This window comes from Meriones unguiculatus (assembly GCF_030254825.1).
Source record: "Meriones unguiculatus strain TT.TT164.6M chromosome 13 unlocalized genomic scaffold, Bangor_MerUng_6.1 Chr13_unordered_Scaffold_34, whole genome shotgun sequence".
In the NCBI taxonomy this organism is placed as follows: Eukaryota; Metazoa; Chordata; class Mammalia; order Rodentia; family Muridae; genus Meriones; species Meriones unguiculatus.
In genome coordinates, this window is record NW_026843646.1 from 7,541,871 (window position 1) to 7,565,650 (window position 23,780).

Below are 23,780 nucleotides of genomic sequence, written 5' to 3' on the forward strand. Positions count from 1 at the left end.
GACACGTCCCCGGGGCGCAGCCGCCGGAAGCGTCTCCGGGAGGTGTCGGGGTCCCGCCAGTCCCCGGGGTCCTTCTCTTCCTCCTCCGCTTCTGCTTTCAGTGCCAGCACCATCGCGCAGGCCGCCGCCATCGCAGCCTCCGGGACCCCGAGACCCCGATGAGATTTCCGGAAAGCGGGGCGCGCGGCCACCGTCTCCTCCAAAACACAGCCACCACTGCTCACGACCCCGGCCAGCGCGCCAGCGGGAGAAAAACAAACCAGGCCGGAAGTGCGTCATCAACCCACGCCTACTCCGGACAGAGGGATACAGAAGCCGGGCCTGTCATGGGTCTCTCCATGTGCATCTCTGCCTCCCAGCGTTTATAATGCTGGAAAAATCGCGCATGGGATTCTGGGATTTGTAGGCGACTCAGTGTCCACGGTCCAGCAACGGACAGGGAAGGAATCAAACTCGGAACTACGAGCAATCCCAGAATGCATCGCGACACGTGGACGTCATTTTTGTAGTTCTCCGATACAATCCCGGAAGTCCTTGCTCCGAAGCCACGTTTGTAGTTCTCAGGCCAGTGGGTCTCTGAGGCGATGTATCTTGGACCGTTGGGACTTCCGTGACCAGCAAGAGCTCCGAAGTGAGAAACGAAGGGATAAAGGTATGTCTGTGAATAGAGGGTTTGTGTTTACAGCCCCGTGGCGGAGGCCAGGGAGATGGTAGGGCGGCCTCGGTGCCTCCGAGCCCGGAAGTCTCTGCTCTCTGCGGGGCGGATCTGGAAGCGAAGCCATAAGGGGCGGGACTTCCGCCAGAGACGCGCTTCTACCCGGAACGGTTTTCCCAGGTCTGCAATCTTCTTATCCCAAGCAGTTATGAATTCATAGTCCTGCTCACACGTGGGGTGGGGCCGGGGAGGAAGGGGAGTAGGGGGGATTTTGGGGTTCCCCGCTTCCCTCCCTTGTCCACCCCTCGCCTTCCATCTATTCGCCTGGAGTCCCCGAGGGGCTCGTGCAGAACTGCAGGCAGGGGATGGCGGGAAGAGAGGAGGCACAGTCCTCTGCTCCCACCATTCCTGCATGCTTCCTGGGGGAGATGGGTGCATCCCGTCCTGGGTGAGGCTGTGCACAACCTTGTATTGGTTGTTCTGGCGCCCTCTGCTGGCCTGCGGGTGCACGAGCAGGGAGGATCCTATAAATAATGTTTAGGGGCCTGGGGGTTGAGTAGGTAAGGTGTACTGGGCTTAGTTGCTGGAGACTCAGTACAGAAGGATCTGGCTACCTCTGCTGTTCTAAAGGCATATACATATGGGCAAAGAGAAAAAGTAAGAGATGGAGGAGGAAGAAGAGGGAAGGAAGGAAAGAGAGAGAGAGAAGAAAGAAAGAAAAGGAAGGAAGGAAAGAAGGAAAGAAAGAAATCTTTCTGGCTCTGCAGAAAAACAGCCAGCGAATTGAAACTTGGGTACTATTTGGTGTTGATTTGCTGAATTTGAACCAACATACACAGGTAAATGTGCAGGTATTCTGTAGTCATATAAGTAACTGAAGTTTTTCCACATGGTAAATAAATTATTTTCAACCAGAAGGAAGGTGTAGAACATGGCAAACCAACACATTTATTTTAGAGTCCGTGTCAAATAGGAATGACTTGATGAACTTTTTCAGAGGAAGCTTCTCATATTCAAAAACAAGAGCTATCCCTGGCTTAATGAACTGTCTCTAGTCTCCTACAGCCTCCCAGTACCCAGGATATTTTTACTTCCATAAATTCTGGACTGACAGGTTTGATTGCTCACCTTCTGCTTTCCTGTGTGAAAATCATGACCCATACCCAATTTCTAGAGATTAAACCAGAAGAAAATTATGTGGTGACCATTTCTGAGCCCAGCTCTTCCATATGGAATGCAGTGTATGCAGTGTCCCATGCCCTCCATAAAACCCTGATTGAAATGCGACCTAAAGAAGACAGAAACATGGACTGGCTTCTTCCATGCCAGGTAAGCCTCACTCATAAGCAAGGGAAGCATCAGGATCTTATATTTTTTGGCTTCAGTAAACAGCTTTGTCTCCACTAGATAGCTTTGGCTCACTAGTTGACTTTGTCTTCAGTAAATAGCCTTGACTCCCGGCACTTTATCTGAGCAGAGGTCCTATGTTATCTCTATTCATGGTCCTTAGGTGGAATATCAGTCTCAGAAAACACCTCTAGCCCCAGGTTTTTTGGCTCTGTTGGTCTCTTTGTGGAGATCCTGTCCCTTCCAGTTCTTTCTATCTACCCCATCTTCCATAAGGTTTCCTGCCCTCTGCCTAAAGTTTGGGTATGAGTCTCAGGATCTCTGTCAAAACGCTTGTGGGGTAGTCTTTCAGAGGACTCCTGTGGAAGGCTCCTGTCCTTTTCCTTGTCTTCTCCCACTTTTGATTTCTATCCTCTTTTCCCTTCTGAGTGTGGTTTCAGCCTCTTCCCTAGGGTCCTCCTTGTTGTTTAGCTACTTTAGTGTGTTTTTCCTATATTATATGTGTAACATCCACTTATGAGTATATGTATATATATATGACCATGTGTGTCTTTCTGCTTCTGGATTACCACACTCAGGATGATCTTTTCTAGTTTCTGCCATTTGTCTGAAAATTTCATGACTTCTTTGTTTTGTAATTGCTGAGTAATATTCCATCATGTAAATGCACCACACTTTCTGTTTCCATTCTTTACTTCAGGGACATCTAGATTGTTTTCAGATTCTGGATATGATAAATAAATCTGTTATGAACATAGTAGAGCAAATGTCCTTGTTGAATGGTGGGGCATCGTTTGGATATATGCCCAGGAGGAAAATTGCTATCCTAACAAAATAATCTACAGATTCAATGCAATTCCCATCAAAATACCAACACAATTCTTTACAGACCTTGAAAGAAGTATTTTCAACTTCATATGGAAAAATGAACAAAGAAAAACAGAACTGCTAAAACAATCCTGTGTAGCAATAGATTGTCTGGAGGTATCTCTATCCCAGATCTCAAGCTGTAATACAGAGCAACAATAATAAAAACTCCATGGTACTGGCATAGAAGCTGACTGGTAGATCATTGGAATCGAATAGAAGACCCAGTAATAAATCCCCACACCTATGGACACTTTTTAAAATCTTAGGTTTGCCCATAACCGAGAGGCAATTTAAAACATGAGCTATAACATTTTTTTGAGGCTTCTCCTGTATGTAAACTGGCAAAAATGAATCCACTAAAGGTATCTATAGTTACATGAAGATATTTCAGATTGCCAAATTCAGGTAAGTGAGTAACATCCATTTGCCAGATGTCATTTGGGACCAGGTCTCTGAGATTAACTCCCAAATGGGGAGTGGGCAGGAGAGTGACACAGGCAGGACATTGTTTGACAATTTGGCGTGCCTACTCCCCAGTGATTTTAAAAAGTAGTCAAAGTGTTTGGGCATTTAAATGATGCAGGGCATGTTTTTTTTCTGGCCTGCTCAACAGGGTTTACTGAAATGGGGAATGCCAAGTGTGTCGCAGCTTTGTTTGTGCCCCAAAAGGATGAGCTGTGCAACCAAGGTAGTATAGGGGGCAAGAACCTTAGTGGGAGAGGTGGAGAGATGAGTCCACAGAAGGGGATTATGTTGCCAAAACACTCCAGTAGGTGTATGGAATGAGGTACACACAACAAAGAGAAGGGGTTCTTTATAGGAAATAAATGTAACTCCCTGATTTTGGATAGCTGTTTCCACAATCTGAAGGGCCTGTGTCACTGCAGGGGTTAATGAGCGACGGGAGGAGGGGTTAGAGTCTCCCTTGAGAATGTCAAAGAGAGGTTTAAGGTCCCCTGTGGTGAGTTTAAGATAAGGTCTTACCCAGTTGATATCTCCTAGGAGCTTTTGAAAATCATTTGTAGTCTTTAAATGGCTAGTTTTTAACTGGATTTTTTTTGTGTAGTAATTTTTTGATGATGGAGCTCAAATCCTAAATAAAAAGATGGGTCTTTTAATTGAATTTTATCTGGTGCAATTTGTAAACCATAATCTATTAGTTTTTGTGAAAGCTTTTGACAGCAATGAAGCAACAATGAGCCATCAGGTCCAGCTAAAAGGATATCATTCATATAATAAAAGGATCAATAATCTGAGCTACAAACTTTTTACACAGAGTTGGACTATTAACCATGCCTTGGGGCAAAACTTTACATTGGAAACAAGGCATAGGCCCTTTGACGTTTGTTACTGGCAGGATAAAGGCAAAGTGCTTTTTATCCTCGGGGTGCAGGTGGATGGTAAAAGAACAGTCTTTAAGATCTATAACTATCTTATAAAAGCCAGCAGGGATGGCTACAAGGGTAGGCAGTCCTGGTTGTAAAGCACCCATGGTAAGCACAGTTTTATTAACTTCTCTTAGGTCTTGTAATAATCTCCATTTGCCATACCTTTTTCTAATAACAAAAATAGGCGTGTTCCAAGGAGAAGTAGTAGGTTCAGTGTGACCAGTGGCAAGTTGTGAATGTACTAACGCCATAGCCACTGCTAACTTTTCTGAGCTTAAAGGCCATTGGTCAACCCAAACAGCTTCATCAGATTTCCAAGTGATTTTGTCTGTATGGGGTACAGGGATGCTAACAGCCATTAGGGTAAATTTGTCATGCCCAATCCTGCACACTTGATTTTTGACCAAAAGGTCAAAACCATACAATGGAAAAAAGAAGAGTATGTTCAAAAAACGTATTGGACTATCTGGATGTCTACATGTACAAAAATGCAAATAGATCCATATTTATCACCCTGCACAAAACTAAAGTCCAAGCGGATCAAAGACCTTAAGATAAATCCAGACACACTAAGAAAAGGTAGAAGTAGAAGTGGGGAAGAGCCTTGAACTCATTGACACAAGAGACAACGTTTTGAGCAAACCATGAATTTGATATAGAGACCGAAGGGGAATTTGGGAATGGTTGGAGGGAGTAAAATATCATAATTATATTATAATCTCAAAATTGAACTACATATTAGCTCATTAGATTCATGATTTTTAAGTGAATTACTGTTCAGTACTTTAAAAAATTAAAATATTCAGGTAAATGGATGGACCTACAAAAAATGTTGTCTTTGTAATCCAGACACAGAGTGATAAAACTTTGCATATTCCATCTCTCTTCAAAGTTTATAGCTACAAATTTGTGTAGATTTGCATTCAGTAGCGAGTCCATATCCTGCAGTAACTGCAAAAACCAGAAATGTAAAAAGGAACAATTCCTACAGTGAGAATGTAATTGTGTGAGCAATAGGATATAGAAGCTTATAAGTGATTTGAAAGAGGAAATATACATGGTTAAGCAAATGTCCTTGTTGTATGGTTGAGCACCTTTTTGATATATGCCCAGAAGTGGTATAAATGGGTCTTGAGGTAGGGCTATTTTCTATTTTTTGAGAAAGTGATAGATTGATTTCCATAGTGGTTGTATAAGTTTGCACTCTCTAGCAAAAATGAGAAGGGTTTTCCTTTTTCCACATCCTCTCCAGCATGTGTTGTCACTTGAATTTTTGATCTTAGCCGTTTTGATGGGTGTAAGATGGAATCTTAGAGTTGTTCTGATTTGCAGTTCCCTGATGACAAAGGATGTTGAATATTTCTTTAAGTGTTTCTCCATCATTTAATATTTATTTGTAATAGCCAGAATCTGGAAACAACCTGGATGTCCTTCAACGGAAGAAAGGATAAAGAGATTGTTTTGCATTTACACATGGAATACTACTCAGATATATTTAAAAAACACAAGAAAAATCACTAAAGGAGGAAAGAAAAAAGTGAAAGGAAGGAAGGAAGGAAGGAAGGAAGGAAGGAAGGAAGGAAGGAAAAAAGAAAGAAAGAAAGAAAGAAAGAAATTCAAACATTCATCTCTAAGACCTTTTCTGTTATCATGAATAGACTTTCATAACCTTTGCAATTTATACACTTTGGTTGAACAGTTGATGTTAGTAAGTTCTTTTTTTCACAAAAAGAAATTGTATTGTGGTATGATATGAAGAATGCTATGGCAGATCTATTTTTCTTTTTTTAAATTACAATTTATTCACTTTATATCTTGTCTGTAGCCTCCTTCCTTGTCTCCTCCCAGTCCCACCCTCCCTCTTCTCCCCCTATGCCACTTACCTAGTCCCTAATAGGGGAGGACCTCCTCCTCGTCTATTTGACCAAAGCCTATCAGGGCTAGCTACTCATCTTGCTCTGAGGCATGCCAGGGCCGCACCACTCTGCCCAGGGGGAGATGATCACAGAACCAGCCACTGATTCCATGTCAGAAACAGCCCTTCTCCCCTTACTGGGGAACTTTTTTGGCAGCCTATCTAAGGGATAGGTCGTCTCCATGCAGGGTCCTTGGCTGGATTATCAGTCTCTGCAGACCCGCTGGACCCAGGTTTATTTGCTCTGTTGGTCTCCTTGTGGAGTCCCTGTCTCCTTCTAGTCTTTCTATCTCCCTCTTTTTCCATAAGGTTTCCTGCACTCTACAAAAGTGTGGTTATGGTTCTAGGCATCTCATTCAATACCCTGATGGGTAGAGTCTTTCAGAGGCACACTGTGGCAGGCTCCTGTCTTGTTCCTTGTCTTCTCCTACTTCTGATGCCTATCCAGTTTTCCCTTCTGAGTGAGGTTTCAGCCTCTTTCCTAGCTTCTTTAGGGCTATAGATTTTAATATGTTTATCCTATATTATATAGCTAGTAATCACTTATAAGTGAGTGTATATCATGTATGTCTTTCTCCTTCAGGGTTACCTCATTCAGGATGATCTTTTCCATAATTTTCCTGTAAATTACACGATTTCCTTCTTTTTAATTGCTGAGTAGTATTCAGTTGTATAAATATACCTCAATTTCTGTCTCCATTCCTTGATCTCCTTTAGTTTTCTAATTGCTCTAGCTAGAACTTCCAGTACTACATTGAAAAGATATGGAGAGAGTGGGCAGCCTTGTTTTATCCTCGATTTTAGTGAAATTGCTTTGAATTTCTCCCTATATTATTTGATTTTGGTTGTCAACTTTTTATATATTGCCTTTATTATGTTTAGGTATGGGCCTTGTATCCCTGATCTCTCCATGATTTTACCATAAAGTGATGCTAGGTTTTATCAAAGGATTTCTCTGCATCTAATGAGATGACCATGTGATATTTTTCTGTGTTTAAATGGTGTAACACAGTGATGGAGCAAGTATGCTGAACCATCCCTGCACCCCTGAGAGGAAGCCTACTTGATCATGGTGAATGGTGTATTTGATGATTTCTTGGACTCAGTTTTCCAGTATCTCATTGAGTATTTTGTTGCATCAATATCCATAAGGAAAATGGGTCTAAAATTTTGTGTTATTTTTGTTGGGTCTTTGTGCAGTTTAGGTATCAGTGTGACTGTGGCTTCACAGAATGAGTGTTTTTCACTCTTCCTTTTTTTTTCTTGGTTGAAAGACTTCTGATGACTGCTTCTATTTTCTTTGGGATGATAAGACTGTTTGACATGCTTCCCTGATAACTTTGATAAGTGAAATTTATCAGGAAAAACATCAATTTTCTTCAGATTTTTCAATTTTGTTAACTATAGTATTTTGAAATAAGGCCTAATAATTATTTGGATTTCCACAGGGTCTATTGTTATGTCCACCTTTTCATTTCTGATTTTGGTTCTTTGGATACTGTCTGTCTGTCTTTTTCTTATGGCTAAAAGTTTGTCTATCTTGTTGATTTTTTTTCAAAAAACAAAATAAAAAACAAACAGCTCTTAGTTACAATGATTCTTTGTATTGTTGCCTTTGTTTCTACATCATTGGTTTTAGCATTGAAAAAATAGCTGCAGTTCATTTAACCCTAGCATGAAAACACAGAACAAATATCTCTCTGCATTTTTTAAAATCTCTCAATTCTTAATATTTTGGCACCCTTTCACCCATGGGAAAGTTTGTTTACTCCCTGCAGGTTGAATAATGGACTGTATAGCTATCTGTCTTGATTCTAAGAGGAAGAGGGAAAGTGCCTACTGTGTACTGGAAGACAGAGGTAGGCAAGGAGAGGACAGGCACAAATCATGATGAAATACAAATCTCTGCAGATATGGAAAAATCTGAAATGGAAGCCTGGGCCAGGAATCACTGTACTTTTTCATTTCAGTACACTGTAAGCCTAAGGGAGGTGCTCATGTCACTCAAGATTCACTGTCCAATCAGAACCCTCCTTCCCTTCAGTCAAAGGAAGAGGAAGGTTCTTCCCACCACCTTGCTGCAGTTCTGTAACTGAGAAGAGGTTAAGGGTTGGTGTGATGTGGTCTAAGCACAGCTGCTGTGTGCTGTGACGGGATTTCAGGCCAGGTCCAAAGTTGCAATATGGTGAGTTTGCAGCTGCTTCCCCCAGCCTGGTGGAGGAAGTGACTAAACAGCAGGACCTGCTGTGGTGGGTCCTTCCTGGGGCTGGGTGGGAACCTACAGCCAGATGCAGCTACAGAGAGATCCCTTATCATAGCCATGACTACAACAGGGGCATCCGGCAGAGCCATTTCCTGTCACCTCCCTCAATCCTAGTCTCCTCAGGAGGACGAAGTGGATAGGGTCGAGCTGGTCACCATCTGGGGTGGACATGTGTGTAAATGAACCAGGTCACAGGGTTGTGCCCGGGGAGGGTCAGGCATGAGTCTTTGGGGAAAAATAATAAAATGAAATAAAAATAAAAAAAGAAGAGGACAAAAAATGGGGAAAGCAATGTAATATACTTTAATTAAAATGTTATACATTTTAAATTAAAACATGGCTAGGGAGATAGTTTAGCAGTTAAGAACAATGGATATTGATACAGAAGATACAGTTTCCATCTCCAGAAACCACATGGTAGCTAACCATTTGCTCTAATTCCAGTCCATGGCATCTACTGCAATCTTCTAGCTTCTGTTGTTACTGAACATAGACACATGGAGGCAAACACCCATGTATATGAAATAAAAGTAAAGCTTAAAATTGTAGTAATCTCTACAGGGATATCACAGCAGTGAGACAGACAGCAGCCAGGGCTACTTAAAATGAACTCTTTCTGCTCCTGTATGAAAGTAGCTGCAGCATTCCTCTGAACCAACCATCTCATAGGCAAAAACAGGCTCATTGTGAGGTTAGTCTAGCTCAACAAAGCTGTTCCACTAAGAATAGTATCCATGGTGCTGATAAGTGATTTTCTTGATGTTTTCTGAATTTGTATTCTCTATCTTTGTATGTGTGAGAAAATGGTCTTGATACGTATATCTGTGAAATCATACAACATGATTGAAAGTACAGGCTGCATGCAAATGATTTTTAGCGTTCCTTATTTTCATCTAAGACCTTGTGGTACAAGATGAACATTACAAGGCATTTCTGTCCATTACTTTTATAATTTACATATGTTTCTGCATGACTTTGAGCTAAGATGCATTTAAATATCTCTCCTTGTACACTATTACCATGTTAAGAAAAGAATTTAACTTAGCATGCTTTAAAGTAGGCAAACCTATATTTGAACTTACCCAGATTCCCTAAGTAAAACCCCAAAGCTTCCTTTGTTGAAGAAAATCATGCTTTAGAAAAGACTCCCATGCTCTCCTTGCCTGCGACAGGAAAAAAAAAAGTCTTTCTCAGCTCTGCTGTTTTCTCTTCTGTTATGATGGCTATTCTAGGCAGCCAAATTGACTATATGTCTGGAATTAACTAAAACCCAAACTGTTGGGAAAGTGGAAAAACTCTTTCTTCAATCTAGATTTTTGATGTGATAAAATCCACCTTTAATCTTGGCCACAGTCTCTGATGATAACATATGATATTGGAGATGGTAGCTCTTTCTCTTTGCTGGCCCTACCTCTGGCTGGCAAGCTAATTTTATTAAAACTGGCATTAAGCTGAGACATCCAGCCACACTGGCTGAACCATTACTGGCTTTTTGTTTTGTTTTGTTTTGTTTTGTTTTGTTTTTAAGCAGAATCTAAAACATTTGATGTCACCAATAAAGATGCTGGAGTCAGATGCCTAGGTGAAAACTTACTAGCTCAGAAAGGCATAGAAAGCACCCAGCCTACCTTCTTACTCAACCTTGCTTGGTCTCTTGACCTATGGTTGAGTTTATTTAAGCCTGTTTTAATAGAGCTTTCATGAATTAAAGGTGTGGGCTTGCGCTGAGCCATATCACAACTAGAGACAGATTTTTCCAGGACACCATCTCAGGGTTCACAGTATGATCAAATAATCCTTCAGCGTGGATTCTTCAACTTTCCATTGCTAGACAGTCATTGTTGGAATAGTTGGAACACATCGTGTGAACCATTCTAATAAACCCACTTTCTACACATGTGCATTCATTCTATCAGTTCTGTTCATCTAGAGAATCTTTACTAATACAGATGTTTTGTTTTATTTTGTTTTTGTTTTGTTTACCTTCCCATTTGGGAAGATGTGGCTGCTAAAAACAGTGTTCCACAGGGTTTGTCATCTGTTAACTGCTTTTTCTCCCAAGGTTTTCACAGGTACCCGGTGAAATGTAGGTGCAATTATCTGAACCAAGCATGAAGCCACAAAACAAAAATCTTGTTTCTTGAAATTTCTCTAATAGGGAGTTCCTCCTCTCCTTTCATCTGACCCTAGCCTATCAGGTCTTATCAGGACTGGCTGCATTGTTTTCCTCTGTAGCCTGGTCAGGCTGATTACCCCTTAGGGGTAGGTGATCAAAGAGCCAGACACTGAGTTCATGTCAGAGAGAGACCCTGTTCTCCTTACTAGGAAATCTACTGTATACTTAGTTGCCATGGGCTAAATCTGTGCAGGGGTTCTAAGTTATCTCCATGCATAGTCCTTGGTTGGAGTATCAGTCTCAAAAGAGACATAGAGGGGCATGGATGGAAATGAGGGAGCATGGGTGAGATTGTGAGGGAATGAGGAAGGGGGCTACAGCTGGGATACAAAGTGAATAAACTTTAATTAATATAAAAAATAAAATTAAAAGAAAATCATAATATTCAGAAATGAAATGTATAAGGAACACACAGTCCCAATCAAAATTCTGTTAGCAGCTTTTATACTTTTTGCCAAGAGTGCATTTTGCATTTATTGCAAAATACAGTGCCTATTGTTCTTTTAGAAGAGTATATAACTCCTGTGAGAGTCATTTATAAAATTTAACAAATTCCTCTGAAATACTTGTAAATAACTTATAAATAACTTGACATTCCTCCAAAGATGAATATGATTTAGCCTAAATTAAGAATCCTGCAATCATTTCATCAGTATTGTTTGATTGTACTAAATATGTTCTCTAGACATGTTAATCATCTCACAGGAATGGGCTTTTTGGAGTATGTGATTCCTACCTTTTATATTTTATATTATATACATATATGCATATTACTGCTAAAGCATTTAAACACCATGCTAATTTAATAGAGAAGTCAGCTTAATTTGTAGTTTGTTCTTTAATTATAAAATGTATGAATAATTAAAACATTCTCCTTACTTGTTATTATTCTAGGATCCCTTCCATTTGTGGAACAGATGGGTAACTCCACTGCAGTTGAGTAATGGGCTGTGGAAGCCTGATCCACCAGGAGGAAGAAGTAGAACTGCCTACTGAGTGCTGTGGGGGAGCTTAGGCATGCCCTGAGTTTTTGAGTTGGGGAGCCTAGGGCCCCTTCCAACAGAGGGGAGCAGCAAGTCCCTGAGCAGCCAGAGTGGGAGGGCTGGGCGGTCCCGAGACTGGGTGTGAAGGCAGACATAGGCTATGGGACGACAGGCACTAGCACTGCTGAAATGTGAACCTTTGCAGATCTGGAGAAGGCACGGTCCTGGCCTGGGAGCCAGGGTCAGGGACTAACTGGCTGTGTCCCTTCCGCACACTCTAACCTAAGGGAGATACCCTAACCCTAAGTAAGGGGCTCCTGTCACTCCTGTCACTCAAGACTCTCTGTCCAGTCAGGGCCTTTGGCCGGACCTGGGGCATATCTTTCCAGATGCCTTTCTTTGAATACCTAATCTTGCCTCTGTGTCCCAATGTCTTGCCACTCATTTCAGGCTGGACCTTAACCTGGTCAGTGAAAAGAGACCAGTGAATGAGATTCCTCAAAAATCCCTGGCTTTCCTAGGGTGGGCAATTACAAACAAAGAGGGATCTGTGTATGAATCGGGTTCACTGACCAACTTCGAAGTTGATGTCATCAAAACACAGAAAGGGATGGAGAAGAAGGATGTTGAGAGCTTTCCTGCTTGGACAGGAAGTGTCAATTATTCAATTTTAGATGGTTAGGAAAAGTACAAACTAGCAATAGTTGGAGTTCACAGACCAAGTCAATCAAGATTCTGGAAGAGGAACTAAACTCATTTCTAGAAACCAAATTTCTGTAGTTACATTGGTTCAACAAACACAGTTCTGGACAAACTGGTGTGGCCAAGCCTAACAGGCCATTTTGGTTACCTGGTCTTTTTCATGTATCATTTACTATCCTGGACGCTTGGTCTGACTTTACCCTGTCCCCTCCTCCCTTTCCTCATAAGGCTCACAGTCATGTACCCTCTAGACTCTCCCTGATGTCCCTGCCTCTGGCTATTCTGTCCCTTTTATGTATAATAAACTTTCTACCCTCTCATACCGAGAATCATCTATGTCCTTTCCTTTTTTTTTTTTTTTCATACATTTCCCAGTTACCATTCCTCACTTTCAAATTCATGGTCACTTTTTGCTTTAATTGTTGTTACTCTTTTACTTTGGTTTGGCTTCAGGACTTCTCAGCTATGAGGTAGAGATTGCTGCACTGAACATTGATTGTGTGTTGGAATGTGCACACAAAGGACCCTGTGACTTGGATGAGGAACTGTCTCCTTGTGTCTTGGAGACTAGAACGTTGTACTAAAATACAGATTTCTTAGAGTAGGGCCCTGTGTGTGCCTAAGGTGTGGGCCCAGCTGGGAAGGTCTCAGCTGCCTGAGTCATTTTATCTGATCCCCCAGTAGAGTAGCTGCTAGTGTCCTTAAGCACAGCTGGGTGGTCAAAGGAAATGAGGGAATGAGGGACCCTGGGCAGACCTGCCAATCAGTAGCACCAGTGTGAGGTAGCTCATAGTTTCTTTCCAGGATTCTTCTCTGATGCATCTGAAGAGAACTGTGAGGGGTACCACAAAGCATGCAATGCTGAGTATGTGAATCACTCTCCCAAAACCAGGAGGAACAGGTCTGCTAAGATCTCAGAGTCTGATATGTTGGTGCTGAGACCGAGGGTCAACTGTCGTTCTGTTGATCTATGTGGTGGCTTGGGGAGCAGTCCTTGGTTGCTGATTCTCCCTTGAGTGTGGATTCCTTAGGGGTGGTTGGTGGTGGGCTGGTAGAATTCCTCTGTAGCCCTGGCAGTTTAAAGCTGTGATGCTTAAAATATCACTGTCCAGTGTCCACATGCACATTGCTTTTGGTGTGTGGTGGGAAGACAGATTGGAAAACTGATGGTCTGCTCCCTAGAAGTTCTGAACCTTGCATTCCACATTCAGGTTTGTGTGGCAATTTTTATAAATAGTTTTGAAGCTGATAGAAATGGGGCAAAGTACATTCTTCAGCCATTTTTGTTTAGAAACTTTATCTGCGCAACTTTCAACCACAGTGATGTGTTTCAGGAAAATTTAATTTCAGGACACAAAAGGGATTTCTGAGATGCAGAGGTTTTTAAGGTGTGCATGGGGTTGGGTAAGTAGATAAGGCAGTTTCCACATCTTGTGGCACAATCCATGTGGAAGTAAGCAAACAGGAAAACACTCAACACATTGGTTAATGTGTGGCTTTCAGTAGTAGGGCTGGATTTGCCTGAAACCACAAGAAAGCTGTAGGGGCTGTAGAATCATAGCTCACTTTTTGATCAGTTTTTTCCACAGAGCGCTCCAGAGCATAGAGCATGTGGTCTCTCCTTTTGGAAGTAGCTGGTGAGTCAGTATTATACTTTAGAGGTCAGTTTGAGTTGCTTTTGTATGAATTTTGAAGTCTGTTTATGTAATTTCTATATATATATAACTATAGGTAACCTTGGTCAAGTACACATTTTTCTTGGCAGAGTTTACTTGGGTATTTTGAGGAAAATTTGAATATCTTTTTAGGCTTAAGATTTTGGCTTTTTCTCTTCATCTCCCAATTTTGTCACAACTGTTTTACACATTCTTGATAGTTGTAGCTCTGAGATACATTCTGAGGTCACAGCTGCCCATGTGTGTACTCTTATTTCATAATCCTATTGGGAATTCTGTGTTGTTTTTCATTGCACATAGCTTTGGAATCAGCTTTCCTCTTAGAAATTCATAGAAATTTTCTTTAGATTCTGTTAAATTCATGTTGAAATAGAAAATAGCCAACGTCTTAGTTTTTTTTTTTTAAATACATCATTCCATTGGTGTTGTTGAGTATAAAAAGGTAAATGATATCCTACATGACTATTTGTTTAGCAAACTGCAGTTAGTATATAAAATTGAAAGTGATATGAAATAATTTACAGAGCCATAGAAAGAAGACTTCAGAATAGAGTTTACTGACACAAAATACATTATTATGGTCATGAAAGCTCTCCCACTGAGTATAATTGAGAAGACAAAATGTGAAAATAAAAAATGGTCCAGAATTGAACAATAAATTTGAATGTGATATGGGATCGTGTATTAGCATACAAAATAATCTCTTGATAGAAGAATTTGGGATTTCCCACAAATACAAACTAAAATTAGGTAACATTACGTTGTGTTGTTATAGTTCATGTAAAACTGCAAGTATTTAGTGTGTGTAATCTGATGCATTTGCAGATAATACCTACACCCACACCCTCTCATTACCAAAAACAACAAAATAAACCATGTTTTCACACATTCTCATTGCATCTATGTTTATGTGTGCCTCCATTGCATGGAGCTCTCATAAAATGACAGAATTGCTATGGATCCCAACAGTCTTCTCAGTAGTTTTTCATGTACTTTGTATTACTTTTAAGGAAGTATCTGAATTCTCATGCTTATTGCATTTATATTCCTGGTGGCACAACTTTTAAAATAAACTAATTCCTTATTTTTTGAAGTCACGCTTGATGCCTCAGAAGGACAGTATGATAAATGAATGAAAACAATATCAATGGTTAAAGCATTACACACTTATAAAAGACTTTCACAGTCAGTGCTGTATTATTGGTCATGAAACAGTGTATAATTACAGCGTAAGCAGTGTCAAATCAACAAACCTCTCTCTGGTTTCACTCTTGCTGATTCCTTTTTGTCCATTGGGTAGGAGACTTTCAGTCATCTTGTCTGCCTTAAAGTTCACAATAGAAAATGAAAGGCAGAAACAACACAACCTATCTGAATTTTTTAAACATATGTTTAGTTGGTATGTGGAGAAGGGATATCAAATATCAGGCTTTTTAGAGAAAAAGTTGTTATAGGAATAAAAAGCAAATGTGCTTTAATTGCATACTATAAAAATGCAGCAGGTGGTTTATTTTGATGGTATGAGAGCTTTCTGCCAATGAGTCATGCTGCATGAAGTGAAAATGAGTTAAGAAACAGACAGACTTGTTTTGTTTGGATTGAAATAATGACAATAAATTATAGTTGAATAAAAATGTAATAGTTTTAGACAAGTGACACTTTTCATAGTTTTGTTCTGATCAGCTAACCTACCTTAGATGGTAACACTTTTATTTTTATTGGTAAAACATGTTTAAACACTTAACATTTTAAAATATCAGTTTGTATATACTTAATGTATTATATAGTTAATGTATAGTGTATAACATTATGTATTTATTTCTATTATTGTGAATATTATACAAACTTTGTTGTTGTTTTTTTGTTTTTTCAAAATATTTTATTGATTTAATTAATGTTCTCTCTGCATTTGTGCCTGCATGCCAAAAGAGGGCAACAGATCTCAGTATAGATAGTTGTGAGCCACCATGTGGTTGCTGGGAATTGAACTCAGGACCTCTGAAGAAACAGAGTGTACTTATCTGCCGAGCTATCTCTCCAGCTGCAATCTTTGGTTTTTATTATAGAGAAGAAAGAGTACTCTTTTGGAATTAAATGAGCAGGGAACCTTGTAATTCCACATGACAACAGAAAATTACCTTTTCTTTTCACATGCATGATATATATTTCACATTGGTGAGAGCAAAATTTCTGATTTCACAGATCTAGATTGGACTAAAGAATAAGCTTGTTAAATTCCTGAGTGATGCTTTCCCTCTATGCACACAGAACAATAACTGTATGTCATGATCGTGTTTTCCTTGTCGTCACTATTTCACTTCTCTTTGATTGCTTCTCTTCTTTGCATTTTTAGGTACGAAAAGTGATTTAATGCTTTTTAATTGAAAAGGATTATTCCTTCATATAATATAGTCTGACCACTGTTTTCCCTCCCTCTACTTCTCCCACTTCCGGCATACCTCCTTTCTTCCCCAGATCCACTCCCTCACCTCTGCATCCTTTTCAGAAAAGAACAGGCTTCCAAAATAGGACTGCCAAACAAGACCAAACAAGATACAAAAAAGACAAGACAAACAGACCTCACACTGAGGATGGAAATGGAACTTAATAGGGGAAAAAGAATCTCAAGAGCAGGTGAGAGAGTCAAAGCTACACTTGTTCCTAATGTTAGGAGTCCCACAGAAGTAGTGAGCTAAAAGCCATGACATCTCAGCAGAGGACCTGGTGCTGACACATGCATACAAATGCTTGCCACCACTCAAGCAAGTTTGGTGCCACCATGCCCCCTTTACATCTTGCAAGCAGTACAGATTTTAGGTGGAAGGGTTTTTATCCTGGGTTCATGTCTAGATTTCTCTTTCTGTAGCCTGTACAATACTCTCACCCCAAAGAGAATAAAACATAAGGAAGAAGTCTTTCAGCCTGCATTTGGTCCACCTCTCAACCTTCAAAGCACTGTGTGTGAGCTCTCCTCCCCAGTTGGCCCTGTTATTTTTCAGAGAGCAAGGCTCTGCCTAACATGAGCCTGGGCTTTTAGGCATCTCCATACGACCTTCTGGGACAACAACCCAGTTGCTTGAGAAAATACAATGTTGGGTGTATTTCTTTGCCCTCCAACCAGCAGCGGAGGAGTTATCCCCTTCTCCAACACCCTTGTCAGTATGAGTGAGCTGTCTCTTGTCCTGTTAAACTTCACCATTCTGATGTGTAAAATTAAAGCTCAAAGTAGTTTCATTTGCATTTCCTTAAATGCTAAGGATGCTGAACCACTGTTTCTCAGCCATCTGAGATTCTCCTGTTGAGAATTCTCTGTTGAGATCTACAATCTGTTTTTTTTTATTTTATTTATTTTATTTTTTAATATTATTTATAGTTTATCAACTTTTTATCTCAGCTGTAGCCTGCTCCCTCATTCCCTTCCAATCCCACCATCCCTCATCTCCTCCATGCACCTTTCCAAGTCCACCAATAAGGGAGGTCTTCCTCCCCTTCCATCTGACCTTAGCTTATCAGGTATCTTAAGTACTGGCTGCAATGTCCACCTTTGAGGTCCAGCAAGGCTGCTCCTCCCTCGGGGGGGGTGTGGGGGGTGTTCAAAGAGCCAGCCATTGAGTTCATGTCAGAAATAGTCCCTGTACTCTTTACTAGAGAACACACTTAGATACTAAGCTACCATGGGCTCCATCTGAGCAGGGGTTCTAGGTTAGATCCATACATGGTCCTTGATTGGAGATACAGTCTCATAAAAGACCCCTGTGCCCAGATGTATTTGGTCCTTGTGATCAAATCTCCAGGTAATACTCTCTTTTTTTCATATGATTCCTTGTCCTCAGAGGACCAGACCACAGTGCAAGTGATGCTCAGCACAGAACTCACTGCCTTGGAAGATGTTTTTCTAAAGAAATAAAATAAAATTTCTTAAGCATAAGAATAAAAGCTCTGATCTAAGGTCTGTGAGGATGGCAACAATGTCTGATTTAATGACTGTGCACGCAGATACACACAGATAATAATAATCAGAGGTCCCCTCATCCACCCCCTCAGAAATCTCATAAAAAGTTAATTACATAAGAAACCCTCCCTTAAACAAATACTTAAAAGCCTAAGGTCTTGCCAGCCATGCTTGGGCAAGCCTATAATCTAGGCACATGAAAGGCAGACACAGGCTTTTCTCTGTGGGTTCAATGTTGGCCTGGTTGACAAAGAGAGTCCAACACAGACAGGCCTACATAATGAAACTCGGTCTTAAAAAAATATAACAAAAAATCTGAGACGGATTTGGTGGCACAGGCCTTGAATCCCAGTCCTCTGGCAGGAAGAAGCTGGCCAGTCTGTGAGTTCAAGGTCAGCCTAGTCTACAGATCTAGTCCAAGACAGCGAAGGCTAAAATAGAATCCCTGTCTCAAAATATCAAATCATAATATATATATATATATATATATATATATATATATATATATATATCTGTGTGTGTGTGTGTGTGTGTGTATTAGCTGTATACATACACAGAGAAATTTATTCTGTCAGTTCTTTTTATGCGTAGAGCCTTCACTAGTACAGCTTTCTGTTTTCTTCATCTTCCCATTGAAGGATTTTTACCTGATACTAGTACTCCAATGTGTCAGGTTTTTCCTTCTTTCTTTTCTCCTGTGTTGTCTCTTATCTTCCAGGAAAAAAGTGGCTGCAGTTTACCTAACCCCAGCATGAATTCACAGAACAAAAATCTCCTTGCATTTTCTAAAATCTCTCTCTAATTCTTAATACTCTTGGCACCCTTCCACCTGTGGGACAGACTGTTCATTCTGCTACAGGTTGAATAACAGTTGTGCAATATCCACCTTGATTCCAGCAGGAAGAGGGATATTGCATCCTGAGTGCTGGAAGACATAGGGTAAGCTAGGGGAGGACAGACACAAATGATGATGAAATGCAAATCTCTGTAGATCTGAAGATTTGGTACTGAAAGGAAAGCCTGAGCCATAGATCACTAAGCCTTGTCCCTTCAGTACAGTCTAAACCTATGGGAGGTGCTCATGTCACTCAAGACTCACTGGCCAATCAGGATCTTCCATCGCTCCATTTGAGGAAAAGGCTGGTTCTTCCTGGCGCCATGGCACATGTTCTCTCTATAGCTGAGCTGAATTGAATGGCTGGTGGGCTCTGTTATGAGCGTAGCTGCTGTGTGCTGTGAGGAGATTTCAGACAATTTCCAAAGATGCAACGTGGTGAGTTTGTCGTCAGTGCCCCCATCCTGGTGGAGCAGGAGGCTGAACAACAGGAGCTGCTGTTTAGGGTCTTTCATTAGGCTGGGTGGGAACCAGCAGCCAGAATCAGCCATGGGAGATGTTCCTTTTCCTAGCCCTGAACAGAGCAGAGCATCTGAATATCTTGACTATATTTGTTGGGAGCAGAGAAAACTCATTTCCGGAACAGAAGGTTAAAATGAAATCTTTATTTTCTGAGCTCAGGGAGGCAGCCAGTTCAGGATCTGAACGGTGACCCAGATTAAGCTTTATTGTATATTTAAAGAGTTAAATCCACAAGGGGAGGGCACCTTGGTGAGTCCTGGGGTTAGGCAAGGGAGTTTCTGTTGGAGGCTGTGTTGATCCAGGTCACTGGGCTCAAGGTCTTTAACTGTTTTCCAAGACATTTGGTCTGGATTCCAAGGCCCTTCATTTATATCCCTTGACATGTGTTCTGGAGCTCAAGGTGATAAAGAAACAAAGACATGAGTGTTCTGTCCGTAATAAGGCAGGGCTTTGTAAGTGATATATTTTTGCAATTTAGGCACATTGGTTAAGGGAACAGCAAGTTTTACCACTTAACTGATAATTAGGAAAATGTTTCAAGGGGTTGAGTGGGAGATGGTGTTGCAAGCTTGGGAATGTGTAGTTAGTTTAATCTTGCTAGTAAAATGGAAGAGCTGCTTGGAGAGGGCTGGGGCTCTGGAGGCTGCCTCCTTACACACTATGGGGTTGCATGTTCACAAAATATTTGCAGCAGGGGCTTGATCATATAAATGTCCTTGGTAGTGTGAAAACTCAGAGAGGCCTAGATTCTAGTATCTATTACAAGTTCTGACCTTGGCATTTAACATTCAGGTATAAGATTCCTTTGGAGTTAATTTTATGGAGGTTGTAAATAACATGTGTTGAGTAGCACTTCATTGTAAAGCTGTGATGTAAATGAGTAGAATTGTTGATGTAAGTGATTTGCCAATATTTAGGTAACAGGAAATCATACCACATAGAGTTTAGCAAAGGGCTAAGTAGATAAGTACTATGCCAAGCAGGACTGTTAGAGATCAGGATGCTAGAAAACACATATTTGCTCAAGTGAATACTCAACAAATTTGTCTCCAGCCATAACCAAGAATTCAGCCCTGATTTATACCAACCATTGGCCCATCTCCATGTCAAAGCATCTAACAACTTGTTTAATTGCCACTACATACTCACAGCCAACATTAAATGCTACACCCTCTCCAGTGTCGTCTGTGTAGCATATCAATAGATTGTGCTACTAGGCGGGAGATAACTTTTCTTTGGAAATATGCCCCCTGGAGGTCCCTAGCAAGAACCCTAACATGGCCATCTAAGCCAAAAAGACGTATTCTGAAAGTCCCACGCTTATGCGGTTGCAAGATTGGATCGATGAGCCTTTTTGCTGTTTCTCTATGATTCTTGGAACAGGACAATTATGTATTCAAGAAAACATTTCTACTAGATTACTGAAAGCTTTAGCAAATAAGAGTAGAAGGAAAATAAAATTTTAGGAGAGGTAATAAATCAGATTCAGCATCAGGAATTGCTCTTGGAAAAACCAAATGTAGGTAGTAAAAGGACAAGAGTTTTAGGGCTTTCTAAAGAAAATGTTTAATCAGGATGTGTTAGGATAAATGCTCTGGATATTCCCACTGCAGTAAAACTACTACAACACCATTACCAAACACAGGTGTTTATGATGAGGCAAAAAGAAGATAGGCAAACATAGGAGGTCAGAGAGTTTTATATTATACTATGAGTTTTGCGGATAGGCTAGCTCCAGCATCTTATCTCTAAGGAAAGATTGTAAATCCTTAGCAGACAAACAGGAGGAATTCCCCTCAGTGCTTAACTCTAGGGGTGTTGTAAATCTTTAGCCAACTTGGTTTGGAGAGCAATGACAGCCCCTGGCCTTCCACTCACTAATTAGTAGCAGTAAACTGCGTAAACACCACTAGTTTAAGGTTTTGTATTTGCTTTGATTAAAAGCTTTTAGGCCAAGATTTTTTGTAGACACTGCTTCTACCAGGTTATTCTTTCAGTTAAAATGTAAACTTTGTATTGTTGGTAAAAAGTCTGAATGCTCCGGGAAATATGTTAACTTCAGGTGCTTCTTTATGTAATCACTATATAAGTGTTGGCTTGACTTTTGTAAAGCGAAGTAGATCCAAACCAACACTACCTGGTGTGGTCTCTGTCATTTTGCCTACCTATGTCTAACCTGATACCTGAACGCCTGCTTATCCTGCAGGTGAGTGACTCCCGACTGGGTCGGCCTGGGGCAATTAAAGACTGGTGTACCATAAAGTTGCAGTTTTGTTCTTGAAAAAAATGCATAGCTCTGTCATATGTGGAAGACATTTAGTGAAAACCAATTGAACAGGGAAAGCCCTATTGTGTTGAAGGATGCCCTTATTAAATAAAGCTTTCCCCAAGACCCTCATGTTTGTAAGAATCACCTAACTTCTTCTCAAACTCCTCAAATACGCTTGGCAGTGCCAGTACAACCTGTGGCCTAGGCTTTGGGAGATTGCCCCCAGATTCTGAGGTACTTAAAATAAAGCAGTGGGGTTTTTTTTTGTTGTTGTTTTTGTTTGTTTGTTTGTTTTTTCTAAAACCAGCAGGGTCAGGGCATTTGAGGAGGGCTTGCCTCTGATTCTAAGAACCCAACTCTATGCAACACATGGAGATACCCTCATCAGTTCCAAAGTCACTGTGGTCTTGGTAAATAATGTTCTTGAGATCCTGTGTTCCCCTTGTGCAGTTTGTTTTATTAGATTCCTCATGGTTTTATACCATTGTTATGAGCGTTTCTGATCAACTCATAGATATTTCTCATTTCCTTCCATTTTTCCCCAAGAAGAAGTGTGCAATATGCTATTCTTATTAAGAAGCTTACTTAGGATAAGACATAGCTTATGCAAAACTTTCCCATCCTAGCTTTTACATTTTCTTCCTTCTACTTTTCTGAACATTTGAAACCTCTGAGACCTCTCACTTATACCATGTCACCGAGTAATGACCTGCTGTATTAGGAGAGTGGAGTACATAAATCATTCTAGGAATATGTTTGTTGTGTAAATCTCCCAAGTGGCTCACTGGCTACTTGAACTCTGCAATCTATATTGAAATTGTTTCATATATAACCTGGAGCATAGTAGAGACTTAAGGAGGACTGCATGTATGGAGTACAAAATCAGTTTTAAGCTATCTTCTCTTATAGCATTAACTAGAACTAGATACATGGTACTATTAAAGAAACTTTTTTAATTAACCATTTAGTTGTGTGTGGCATATGTTCTTCCTGGTGGTGGATATTAATTCTAGAATAGTTGCTTCTTCATTCTTTTAGAAAAATATTTGAGACGAGTGTGGTTGGCTCAAGTCACATTGATCACAATCTATTGTTCTCCAGATGCATGGCTTTGCTTTCCTCTTGCTTAAAATTCCTAAATTCTCAAGTTAAAGGCTATACACAGCAGAGTTTTAAAAATTACTCATTTGAGACATATCATGATTTGTCTATTGTGTGTGCAGTAGGAAGACAGCTTGAAAAAAATGAAGGTCAGGTTTCTGGAAGTTTTAAACCTTGTTTCCTTATTCAGTTGTTTTGTGATAAATGTTACAAGTTTAAAAATAGGGTACAAAATGGTGTCAAGGAAGAAATGTGGATCAGACTTCAGCAATATTTGATTATCATCCTTTTTTCTTTCTACTAAGAGGAACCACAGTGATGTGAATTAAGGAACTCAATTCCAGGGTTAAAAGGAGTTTCTGAGTTGCAGAGATGTCTCAAGTATACATGGTGTTAGATGTCTCAAATGTACATGCTGTTATGCAGTTACACAGTACATATTTCATGTCTTGTGCTGGAATACATGTGGCAAGAACGAGACATAAAATTATTATTTCACATTTTTTGTTTATGGGAATCAGTAGGACTGGGTTTACCTTCAATCACTAGGGGGCCATGAACTACAGCCCCATAGCCCACCTTTATGGTGACCTCCATTTACAGAGAGAGGTCTAGAGCATGGGGACTTTCTTTGAAAAAGAATCAGTTGTATCTAGAAGGTAATTTGAACAGTGTAGGGGTCACTTTGAATTATTTTGTGGGAGTGGTGATGTTTCTGTTTATTTAATTTCTGTGTGTTTACAATCATAGGTAACATTGGCCTACTTCACATTTTTTTCTTGGTTGAGTTTCCTTAGGTATCTTGATGAAATCTTGACTATATTTTTGGGCTCTTGTTCTTGTCATTTTTGCTTAATTCTTTCACAAAATTGTACACAATTTGCATTATTGTCATTGTAAAGTAAGTACAGAAGTCATATTTTGTCTCTGCGTTAAATACATCTTCATAATTCTGCTGAGAATTCTGAATTTTTTTTCACATGGTAAATTCAGTTGGCAGCATGCCATCATAAAATGGCATCCAAAGAGCATGCATGGACTGGACCTAGGCACCCTACACATATTTAGCTGATGGGCAGCTTTGTGTTCATGTCTGTCACCTAGCATTTGAAATGGGCACTATGTG

The 23,780-nt window shown here is 40.4% G+C and overlaps 1 protein-coding gene across 1 annotated transcript in view; it reads left to right on the forward strand.

Annotated features, from left to right (window-relative positions):
• The first annotated feature begins 537 nt into the window (after positions 1–537).
• LOC132650851 (zinc finger protein 431-like) overlaps positions 538–23,780 on the forward strand; it is a 33,426-nt gene continuing 10,183 nt past the window's right edge. The window contains exons 1-2 of the mRNA XM_060376187.1: positions 538–652; positions 1,830–1,984. Coding sequence (XP_060232170.1) covers positions 1,937–1,984 — 48 coding nt within the window. The 5' untranslated portion in view covers positions 538–652; positions 1,830–1,936. The remainder of the gene's footprint in view (positions 653–1,829; positions 1,985–23,780) is intronic.